A 12,551-nucleotide genomic window follows, 5' to 3' on the forward strand; every position below is an offset into this window, starting at 1 on the left:
GGGGGGTGGGGGGTGGTGGGGTGGACACACTTAAACAGACACACAGCCACATACACACAGATTCAAACACTCCAGCCACAGTGGGGTGTTATTAATCCTACCTGACGGAAACTACATCCTAAGATTAGGTGGGTTGCTGGTAATAGGGATTTGGTAATGTGGAGCAGATGAGGGATTAGGGCAGCAGACTACATGCTGCACACTGTCTGAGACATGAGGAAGTTTCATTTCCTCCCTTTGTAACATGGAGCGCATAAAACTCCATCTCATAAATATGGACCTAACAGCCAAGACAGCTACACATTTCATGAGCACAGTCACAAACGCACATAAATATGTTATGCAGGTACAAGCAAACACGCACACAAACATCGACAAACATACCAGAAAATTTGTGATTAACACAATAAAATAACAATCTTAAATTAAGTTGAAATAAGTTGAGAGTTTTTAATAGGCCATGACTGAATAAATCAGGGGAAACAAAATGATGTCAATAATACATGAAAGGATTTTTTCTTAGCATTTTGGACCTTTACAAAAGCTCTGGTGCTTTCACCAAACACTTTACAGGCTCAGTGATCTGACTGTCCGCTGCATCTTTTTTCTATAAATATATATATATATATATATATATATATCATCTTCCTAAATACTGAACATAAATAAAATCTTTGAATTTCGTCAAAACAATTATGTGACTGTAGATCACTCAATCACACACATGGTGCACTGTTTTATATTAACTAAATCCAACCACATTGACCCACAAGTTGTTGTTAGTTTCCTGTCCCATCGCTTACAATATCAGCAAATCTCTGCGTGGAAAGAATACTTTCCGCTGACATTCTTAGACTCCTTTTGGAAAGTGTCTGGTGTAAAAAAACAAGCAGCTGCAGAGAAGTATTTTCCTTTTATTTTCAAGATGCAAGGCTAAGGTCTACTGAAGTTCTGAAAAACAAATTTTTCTAATTTGTGCGCGTCTTTGTTCTCAACTTTAAACTTAGATCTGTCCTTTTAATCCATTCAGGGCTTATTTGTGTAGAGGTGTGAGTGAAAAGCAGCCAACAATCAGCACTCGTGTCATTTTGATTTAAAGCTGAAATTTACCGCATTAATTAACAATCATCACCTCCTACCTTTCAAACAATCTTTTGTGTTTTAAAGAAAAACAACAAATGGTACACTATTCTTTTGAATACAAAGAGTTGACTGCAACACATTGTCAGACATTTTTAACAGAGGCAATCCAACATCCACCTCTGTATCCAAAGTGTAACAACAGTGTAGGTTGTTTTAGGGTGCATGTCCTCAGGGACAGCCCGCTAACTAGCGACCGACACGGTCACCCGCTCCTCTGGTCAGAAGAGCTGGAAACTCATCATTAGATCATTTTAATGAGAGGTGAGACTGCAGGTTCCGACCACTGCTCCGCTACTTGGCTGGCCCAATTAGTGCAGATAATCAACCCAAATCATCACCTAGCCAAAGCCCCCCACCCCCACCCCCCTCGCCATCTCCCTCCACACACCACAGCCAGATTACCTGCCTCACCGTGGGCCTTAATTAGACATTACTCAACAATAGCAGACCATAATCACCACACTCTCACGCACATGCAAACCAACACCAGCAGCACATCATGCACACGTGCACGTACAACAAAAACAAGTAGACAAAACATGGGCTAATTTTCTTTGTTTTGAGAGTGAGCCACCAAAAATAAATAAATAAATAAATAAATAAGGGGAAAAAAACTCTCTCAAAGAAACAGAAATGAAATTTCAGGATGGGCACAAGTCAGGACCAGCTTCATTCAAACAACAGCGCAGTGGATGATTGAAGAAATGATTGTGTTCAACATATGTGAATCCAGTGATATGAAGAACAAAGTTGCTCCATGAAGCTAAAATGCTTTTGCTTTAATTTTCTTATTTTTTTTATTTTATTTTACCAAAAACAAGCTCAGGCCAAGCTACATGTGTAAATAAAGTCAAACCAAGGCATGCCGTGCAGATTCAGGCGTACCAAGCTTCACACTTGGAGGCAAATCCTGCTCCATCTCTTCATGTCTACATGTCATCTTGTTTCCTGTTGCTGCTGTAGTTGCAAACAGCAGAGAGGGAGAGTTATCCCATCTGGCTACCAGAATACTGACTCACTCTCGGGTCGGTCACAGTGGTCTAGGTTTATTTAAACTAGGGAGTTGTGGAGCCTGAACTTGGGATAAGGACACTACAGGGGTTAATTTAGAGAGATAAACAGAGAGAGCGTTCAGGAAATGGAAATTATTTTTGCAACCTTGGTCTTATTTGTGGAATTTTAGCCCATAAACTGTAGATGCTGAGGGATATAGCAGAAGTCAAATGACTCATAGGTTTCTGAGGGAGAGTTTTGAAGGTTGGATCTGGGTTTACAACTCACCACCACTTTTGCTAGTGACTAGTGCGAGGACATCCAGCTTTGGCCAAATGGAAGGAGGACTAGGGAGCAAGTGACAACCACTAATGGTGCTCGACATGCTGAGATACATGTCAATCAAGCATAAAAAAGATGATTCTCTAAATCCCCACCAATATTCAAAAAATACAATTAGCTCCAAATAAGCTAGTGATTTCTTCAAGAACCGACTATCTGAATGTTTTGTGAGAGAAAATGCAACTTTCTATAAAGAATTCTGTGCAGTAAGAGCTTTATTTGGCCCAGTGTGTGACAGCTGTTTGTGGTGTTACATCTTTATCTATTACTCTTATTGTTGTAATATGGAGACTTGTGGACTCAGTTGAGCGGAAGGAGCCAACCCATGATTCGATTTTTAAATCTAATTATTTCGTTTCGCACCTTTCCTTCTTTCCGAGAATGGCTCCACAATGATATTCATATACACAGAGAACGACGGGTGATTATTGATTGATGGGACACATATTGTTTACAAAGACATTATCAGGCCCCCCTGAAGACTCAATAAAAGACTGTATAGCTTAGTTTTGTCAGTAAGAGGAACAGTGTGTGTGTGTGTGTGTGTGTGTGTGTGTGTGTGTGTGTGTGTGTGTGTGTGTGTGTGTGTGTGTGTGTGCATGCCCTTGTCAGTTTGTAAGTGTGTAGGAGCTGAGGATGGTTGATAGGAAGCAGGTTAATGTCAACAGGTTTTCCTCCGCATTCTTGTGGCTGATCTCTCCCACTTGTTTTGTTCAGAACAGAGATGGGCTGGTTGAGTGAAAAGAGAGGAAAAAGTCTGGGAACAAAAATGTGTTAGAAGGAGAAACTGTGACACAAGTGTGTATGGATATATTAATTTCAGGGTTGGCTTAGTGTCTAAATTTCATAGTGACACAAGATAATCTGATTAGATCTGTGGGGATTAGAAAAAATGCAAATATTAAGTATATGATTAATTTAAGGTCCATTTACATTTCTGTAATTTAGCAACTTGGTTTATGCAAATCACTTACAGTAAGTAGTTTGTTATAATAATAACTTTCAAGGGTATGTGAGGTAAGGGTAAGGATATGAAAAGTTATGACTGGCCTTGAATGTCATGTGAAAGCACAATGGTCTCTTATGCCCACTGGGCCATTGAAGGTCCAAAGTATTAATAATGTTTGCTAAATTTTCAACAACAGCTCATATAAAACTGGAATTATTTGTGGCTGATCATGAAGCAAAAGAGCTGATTTACAAGGAATGAAAACAAAACCACTAAATAAAATATCTGTAGAAAAGCAATTTCCTGCTGGGATGGTAACACCTCAAACTCATGTAACACCTCGACATGACACGTGCATGCTTCTGTATGAGTGTAATGTATTTTGTGGTCTACCAATCCAAATAATATGGGTTGAATTTGGCTCAGGTTTGATCTGGTATTGCTACAGTAAACTACTTTGAAAAATCCTACGCCTTGTCCATCATGTGTAACTGAATAAATTCTATATATCATTAAATATTTTTTATTTGTCTAGTACTGATGATTGGCTGCTTGATAACAAGCACAACCCAACCTGTTTGTTTACACAACCCAAGCTCCTAAATGACAAACATGACGCCCTGAGCTTCCCTTCTCTTAACAATCCCATTGGGACATAAGGCACAAGTCGTTCACTTTAGCTGGAGAATAAGGAAAACATACAAACAAGCAAGTAAAATAACTAGTTTCAAAAAGTTAAAAGTTTTAAAAGGTAAAACAGGTTAATTCCTGCTCCTACTGTAATATTTACAATGCAAAATTTCTGGATTTTAGTATTTTATTTAAATATATGACACATAAGTTTATTAGTTACTTTATGTGGCCAAAATGCTATTTTTGTTTTTTTTTTATTTGGGGGAATATTAGTAAGATAGCAGTTCTATGTACAGGCCTGTAAACATTGTGCAATTTACTGATTGTTAAGACAATAGGACAAAAGGCTTAAAATAGAATAAAAGTTGGTATAAAAATAATCAATAGCAAAACAAGGAGCAGAGGTACTGGGAAAAATCCAAACATCTCTAGTCCCAGAGCATGTACTTATTTTTTATAAAAGACATATATGTGCATGTGTGTGGCCAGGCAAGTTGAGTATTGTTTGTGTGTTTGTGAATGGATATGGGTCATGGCCAGAGCAGAGCTCGGGCGGACTGCTGGCCTCCCTCACTTTAGTCAAAAGAGGAGTGGAGGAGATAAGCTCACCCCATCCCCCGTGCTGGAGAGGAGGAGGAGGAGATAAGAACCCGTTTCCCAATGCTACTGCCGAGGCAGGAGCCAGCCGGGAGGATGCTTTGAACTGATGCTCGCTATCTGCTCTGCCTGGGAAAATTATAGACGGGGCAGAGTGTCCAGAGAAACAAAAGGCTGATTGAGGGCCGCTGTGCAGTAACTCTCGGGGGTAAATCACATTACTATCACGGGTCAGAGAGCACAAAGAAAAATTCAAGGGGTGAGAGGAAATTTTCTTCAGTGCCAGAGGTGTCTCTTCACTCGGCTCTGGCTCAGCTAAGTTTAGTATTGCTGAAGGGATTTGGGGGAAAAACATATTAAGTATACATGAGTGATTTTAAGGGAAACTCATGTAACCACACATGAATAAAGGATACCTGCTCACACACTCTGACAGACGCACAGCACACGCACGCACGCACGCACACACACACACACACACACACACACACACACACACACACACACACACTCTACATATACTGCACATAACTAAACACACAACCACAGTGGAGATATTCAGTTATCTGAGGAACAAGTTAGAATTCTAGCCACAGGCTTGTATGTACATGTTGATGACAGAATGCAATCGTGATGTGATTTTTGTACAGTAAAATCACTTTTAACAGGCCTGACTTATCATGGATTTGTTTGTACATTTGGTTAAATTGAGCAAACAGAGAGACATTAAGATGAGTGTTGAGAGATAACCACAGTAAACAGTTTCTAGGGGTCAATAACCGTATATAATCCCAGGCCTCTCTCTTCTCCATTTCTCCTCACTCTGAACAACTGAACTGTCAAGATATTAAATACTAACTTTACTCACTTGACAGTTTGCTGAGCACAAGTGGTGCTGAGAGATACTTTTTTATCTATAAAAATGAAGACTTTCACCCTTCTAAATAAAAATCTGCCCAAAAATAAGCAGCTTGAAAATAAACTGACATTGATGGCAAAGAACAGAGTAACCTGCCATAAGCACTCTGTCATCTTTTCTTATTTGTGCTTGCCTATAGCTTACAGGACAGAGCTGTGCATCAATGTCAATGTACCCATGTAAGTGACAGCAGATGTTTATAGGATATAATTATGATGAATAAATGAGTAAGGGTCCCATTTGTACACATTAAGACAAATATATGCCTAGAATTTTTCACATTTTTAATGGTCAGATCAATTTTACCAGTTACAGTGTGCAAAATGAGTAGTCGATACACACTTACACACACAGGCAGATGTTTGTACCTGTTTGAAGAGCTGCAGGTTGACAGCCATGGATAGGAAGCTCCTCATGGTGCTGGAGCGATGGTTCACAAAGCTCTCCTCACAGAATGTGATTGGCTCCCCCTGAAGAGTCCATGGAGACATTATTGGCAAAAATTAAAATAAACAATTATTTCTAATTAATTTTGGCTCACTTTTCTTTGTACCAATCTGTTTTTCACCATGTTTACTTAGTTCAGAAATGAGCCACAGGAAGGAAGGCAGATGTGTTTGGTGTCTTGAAAGGCAGGGGGTCTAAACTAAAAAAATGTGGTTCATAATATAATTCATTGCACTATGACAATCACATAATGTCTTTTTTCACTATGCACTGTAAAAAGTCTTCTCTAACAAAGAACTATTTCAACTGATTTCTTCATAAGTGGGCCTGAAACAGAAAGTGAGTCTAAAAGAGAGACAGGAAGGAAAGAGGAAGGAAGGAGAAGGCGGAGGAAGAGTATTAGTTAAAGAAAAAAAAAAAAAAAAACAGAAAAGAGTCCCTTATAAAACAGTTCCCCTGGCAGAGCGCACACGATCTCCCCCGGACCAGAAGACAGTGTCCCAGTAAACTCCCCAGTACTCTACACTAACACATTATCACATTATTACTATTTCTTACATCATGTCTGTCGGCCTGTGAGCTATAGACACGGAGGATGACAACAGAACCACTGCAGGCCAATCATACGCAGCCCCACGGTCATTTCCAATTCATGTTTTCTCATAATTAACATAATTCTCACATATTTCAATGATGCTCTAAATTCTTCTGCTGTAAAACAATGTGCTTTGTCTGTTCCAGGCTACGAGCACATTGTGGCACATAAAAACAACTTAACAACCACGGAGACTAACCCCATTTTCAGGGATGATACCAGTGGCCCAAATTACATCACAGCGATACTGCTCCACTTACATCACGAAAACTTTTTAAGGCGTGTTCTTGTGTAAAAGCTGAGTTGAAAGCAGCTTCAGTTGCAGTTTAATCAGTTTTGCAGTCTCCATCTGGCTACTACAGCCTCGGACCATACTGCAGCGAACAAAACTGAATAGCATTCTGAGAATAACAACTATCTGCTACTAAAAAACTCTCCAAGTCAACTTTTAGACTGGGTCTGTGTACACATACCCAGTATCCTACAAAATCCTGTGGTTCAATCAGGCCTGCACCAAATGCCAACCGCTAGTGCTGCTAAACATCAACATTCATTTTATATTTTTAAACAGGGTTACCAAGGCCACTGTCTTGTAACTGTATTTAACCAATGAAGTAAACTTAAAACTATTTAGAGCACTAGCATGGGGCTGGTACTGTAAATGCATTTGAAGGGACAGTCATTCTCACTCACACCTGGTACTTGCAATGTTTTACCACAGTTTACTGAATCGTGAAAGGATTTAGTGCCTTGCTTGAGGACGAGTCATTTTACAGTAAATGCTGAGTGATAAACAAGAATTACTTCTTAACTTCCCACAAGGCCGCTGTCATCGGCACTGCTGCTCTGGCAATCCCAGTGCTGAACATAAATGGCACATATATCCAGCACTAAAAATGTGTTTGTTTTTTGTTTTTTTTTTAAACTCCAGACTTGATTTTAATGACATTATTTATGCACGACACACACTGGGCCATTCTCCATGCATGTAAGCAAGACACCTATCTCATAGTAGATATGCTGAACCCCCAGACTAAGTGGAAGTTCTCCGAGGATGAATGTTCTGATATGGGAGGAACATAAGCAGTAAGTGGAAATCAATGAATTGAGTTTAAGACACACAGGGATGTGGACGCTGCTAAATCTATGTGCTATAGTCATTTTGATTTCAATTCATATGCTGTAAATTCTGGCAAATGTGTAGCTGTTTTCATTAGATCAACAAGTGAGTGATATCTGACAGCTGTTAATGAGATCATGATGAAAGATTATGGAAATGAATGTAAAGTTATTGTTCCAGATGGATTCAATAATTACACAGAATATAACTATTAATTGGTATTGCATTTGAAGGACCAAGAAAATAGAAAATTGAAGATTGAAATTCCAAATATATATATATATAATTTTTTTTTAATCCTGTGTCATTCTGATTTTATGCTGTTTACAGTTTGTTTTAATTTATTCAATTTATATTTGGTGTTTCTGTAAACCCATGTTACATGTTGGACTGAATCTGTCGTTTTATTTGATTGTTTTTTCGTTGGGTGTTTGGACATATGTGTTAAAAGAACAGTTGGTTGCTGTATGAAAGAAACTGGGTGACACAACACTGTTTTTCTACTGAGTTATGTTACGCAAATAAAGCTGGGTTTCCTCCTCCTGCCACGACTTGAATGCAAAAAAAGTGTTCCCATTTAAATTTTGCTAAATATTGCTTTGTCGAACACCTCATACGAGCGTATACAATTTCAAAAAATTCAAATTTCAAATTGCAAATTAAGCAGGTTAATGGAAACGCACCTAGTAACACCTCTTTAAAATAAGTTCAGCAAAAACTGAACAACCTTGAAGTGAGATTTACTGCAGGATTGTTATATAGATATATTCATCTGCTATACATGAGAATAATGCAATTTGAAAGATTTGTGTCTAAAATTGTCTATTCTACTTTTAAAGCCCAACCTGACTGAGCTCCCCGAGCACCCCCACGCCCAGGATTTCACACCTGGTTGCACGATGAACTGGTTACATCCCTACTTGAGTAGAACTTCTGCTAATTCTTCCTTAAATAGGTACCGAGCGCACAACCATGGAATATACACACCCACCTACCCGACTTGGCTTCGTCAATGGTGGTGAAAGTTAATTTGAATAGCTATTTCGGGTTCTTTTGCCAGACACGTGTGCCTTTCTAGGCTGGTGAGAAGTATCTGGGGGAGCATCGACGTGAGCTGAAATTGATGACCTAAGAAATTCTGTTTCTAATCAGCTGATTGCATTTCAACGCAGTATCATTTTCCAGTATTGTTTCATTTACAACTCAGCAAGACTTCTACTAAGCATCCACACCCCTCCTTCTGTCGAGGCATATGGGCCTGTGAACCACAGCGCTCGGCTCAGCTCAGAACAATAACTAGCAGAGTGATATTCCACAAATATCAGAACACAGGGAGAATCACCAGTATCTTCATGAACGCAGATGTGCAGTTTGTGCATGTTTATGTGTATGCATGTATGTAAACTCTAAGGCTTTTACACAGATCCCATCTAAACGAAAACACGGTGTGAGCGTGACTGAACTGAGAATTTTGCTGCATGTTGTGTTCACACACGAAACTACACACACACACACACACACACACACACACACACAGTGAGTCTCAGTGCTTGTGTCAGAGGGGAGGCAGTTTGTTCGTATACTGTCTGTATACAGAAAAAAGAGAGACAGCATCAATAATGTAGCATCTTGACTCCGGTAGTCCACAAAGTCCAATTAATCTCAAAGCCAAAGGAACAAAGGGCTCGCTATTTGACAAACAGGACATGCTGTAGTTTGCTTTGCTCTGACTCAGACTTGATAAGCAGAAAAGATATAGAAAAGAAATGTTAGGGGGGCTTAGTAAAGGAGAGTAAAACACCAAAGGTGGCTAAAAGGGATCTTCAAAGGGAACGTCCTGACTCTTTTCAGTTCCACTGACATTTCACTGCCTCAGACAGGCCCACCTTAGCTCTGCGCTCTGACTGAAAACACACCTTTTACCTTCAGTCAAAACTGCCCCAGTCTAACCAGATGCCAGTGAAATTTGATGTCTGCGAATACTTTTGGAAATAAAAACAGCCTGTGGCCTTTATACTCAGTACAGGTTGTCTTGATATTCAAATGCATCCATAAGTGTATGAGCATTGTTGAAATGTGGTAGTTAAAACAGTTTGGGATTTCTATTTGTCTGTTGCCTGTTGATTATCCAGAGATAAATTATTCGCCCCTTTTAACAAGGTAAGCTTAAACACCGTGCCTCACTCTGGGTTTGATGGGAAACAAGAGTGTAGTCCAAAATTCATTTTCGTATATATGGGCTGTTATATGACAAGTAGTGATGCTATAACTCATGATCACTGTAGTGATTAATGACACTGGATCCTTACGGGTTTATATCTGAGGGCATCTCGGTAGGATCCAAACAGAGCGGCCTGCGCTCTCAGGAAGGCCCTTGCCACACCACTTCCTGTTGCTGTTGACTGCTTCTTCAGCTTGCTCTTCAGAGAGGACACCTGGTGAAAACATAAAGAAAGAGCATAGGAGAGAAAAAGAGAGACAGATAGATGGAGGGAGGGAGGGAGGGGCGGAGAAAGAGAGAGAGATGGAGGGGTAAAAGTTAAATTATCACCTCTGAAATTGGTGGAGGAAACAGCTAGCCCATTCTGGGTGTGAAGTATCACATTTGCAGGTCATCTCAAAAAAGGAAAGAAAAGAAGGGGAAAAGCTTCAGCCTTTCCCCCAAGCTTATCTGTTGTGCTGCTGGGAGCACCTGCTGCTTTGCTAATTGAGCAGAGGGGGGGGGGGCGTCGAGAGGGAGGGGACAGCAGAGAGGAAATGGAAACTCGCATCCTCACTCTTTCTCTTTCACCCTCTCTCCATGCTGCCACCCGCGCTTTCCTACCCGCTTTCCTACCCAGCACCTTCTTGCTTTTGCACTTCTCCCTCCGTCTCTTACTCCCCTCTGCTTTCTTTCCAGTCCTCTTGTTTTCCCCTCCCGAGTTGGCTCTCCTGGACTCTCTCTAGAAAGGGACTCTTGACATAAAACGTCTTTAATTATTTTCCTCTCTCCCGGCTCTGTCTCCAGGACTCCAGGCGTGAGTGGAGAAGCAGCAGGCCCGAGCTTGTTTTAGGATGACAAAAGATTCACCCTGGCCACCGGGCCCTGGGGAGTCTGGGAAGGAAGTTGTCAAGAGGCTCTCCTCACCTGCTCAGCAGTAGTCTGACTGTGTTGTGGCAGAGCGAGGAGGAGGCAGAGATAGCGAGGGACTGCCACTCTGTGTGGGCTGTGCCAGCTTTGCACAAAAGCATGATTGGGCTGCAAAGGAGGTCTAAATTACTGTAATGTAGTTTGGTGTGGGCTGTTAGCAGTTGCACAGGCTTGAATCATGATTTTAAAAGAAAACCTATGAGTATAACCTTCAACCTCAATTAGTGAAAATCACATTAATTGTATTCCTCCCTGAATAACTTTTGTTTTGCTGTACATCCTATACTGTATACCAACATATAAATATGCTAAAACCAATGCTTTCTACATAGAGCTCAGACGAATGTTGCTTACAGAACAGTGCCTACAGCTGGTAAGGATTCGTTGTCTAGCTCATGGGTACGACAACAGGGCACATTAACCAAAATTTTCCAGGCATCTACTTCACCTCTCTGTTGCCTGAATATTGGGAGAGAAAACTGACTGCAGAGGAGATAAAGTGCGTGTGAAACAACCAGGAACCGGAGTAAAATAATGTTTTTGGTTAGCAGTCTGCCTATTAGATTTCACACTGCACTGCATATTTCACCAGTCCATTCAGTCACCTCCTAATACAGTGTAACATTTAGTGTTGTGTGCTCTTGTGGCTCTGTGATCAGTGTCCGTGTCAAATATTCAAGTGTTATTCCTGACGAGTTCGTCCACCTCTGTAAAGCAACATAGAACATTTTATCACATTCATCAATATCATTAGTTTTAATCCTGTCATTGGGAGTAGCAGTATTTGTAGGCAGGAAGACAATGAAGAAGAGATGAAAGCAGGAAAAAAAAAAAAAAAAAAATAGAGGTTGTCACTAAATGGCTCCAGTTACTCTGTAATGTGATAGCATTTTGATCAGGTCTATTTCAATCAGAGGTGGCCAAATATGTCATGCTGTGAAGCTGCAGTGTTAGAAGGATATCACGGTCTGGCGACTGCAATTAGCCTATCTGGAAAACTTCAGGGAGGAGAAGCAAAGTGTTAGCACAGCTCATACAGAGGACAGGCAGAGAGAAACAGAGAGGCTGAGAGAGAAAGAAAGAAAGTGAGACAGAGAGAGTGGCAGTCTTAAACTGGGACAAAGACAAAATGAACAGCGTCGATTCCTCTCCCCTGGGCTTTCTCACTCTCCACAACGTCCCCGTGCTGCCATTGCAAATGCTCCCAGGCATCAAATAGAAAGTTTATCACGGTTAAATTAACAAGTGTCATCTCCATATTCACTCATTGTGCTAAATGCTTTTATGTTTATGTAAAGCCCTTTCTGGAATTAATATTTCATGTTTATGTGCATTTTCACTGATTTTTTTCATCCTTGTAAATCATTAAACTGTCTTTTTCGGGGGGAGAATCAAAGCGAACACAATGTCAGTCTAAGAGGGGGAGGCATACCCCAAAGACTGTCAGAGAAGACAGGATAGCAGAGTTTACTCTGCACACAGAGTTCTGTACAGCAGCTTTGAACGGGTGAGAGCTCTGCAGTGGCAAACACTTTTTAATGAGGTGGGGACACAATCACTTGTGTTTTGCTTCCCAGTGTTTGAGAAAAATGGGTGATAAAGCGATAAGTTCGAAGTTTCACATGTGCTCACGAGTAAAATTAAGCATGATGAAAAATATTCTTCTTTAGTCACATTTGGTGA

General features: G+C 40.4%; 1 protein-coding gene across 2 annotated transcripts in view; it reads right to left on the reverse strand.

Annotated features, from left to right (window-relative positions):
• Positions 1-12,551, reverse strand: part of dennd1b (DENN/MADD domain containing 1B) — a 105,475-nt gene that overhangs the window by 20,267 nt on the left and 72,657 nt on the right. For both annotated transcript variants that reach the window (XM_087173926.1, XM_023406029.2), the window contains 2 exons: positions 10,048-10,173; positions 5,945-6,046 (listed from right to left, as the gene is read on the reverse strand). In XM_087173926.1, coding sequence (XP_087030052.1) covers positions 5,945-6,046; positions 10,048-10,173 — 228 coding nt within the window. The remainder of the gene's footprint in view (positions 1-5,944; positions 6,047-10,047; positions 10,174-12,551) is intronic.

This window comes from Seriola lalandi, unplaced genomic scaffold, assembly GCF_002814215.2.
Source record: "Seriola lalandi dorsalis isolate HSWRI2012SDOR001 ecotype SW California unplaced genomic scaffold, Sedor1 jcf7180002054293, whole genome shotgun sequence".
Lineage (NCBI taxonomy): Eukaryota > Metazoa > Chordata > Actinopteri > Carangiformes > Carangidae > Seriola > Seriola lalandi.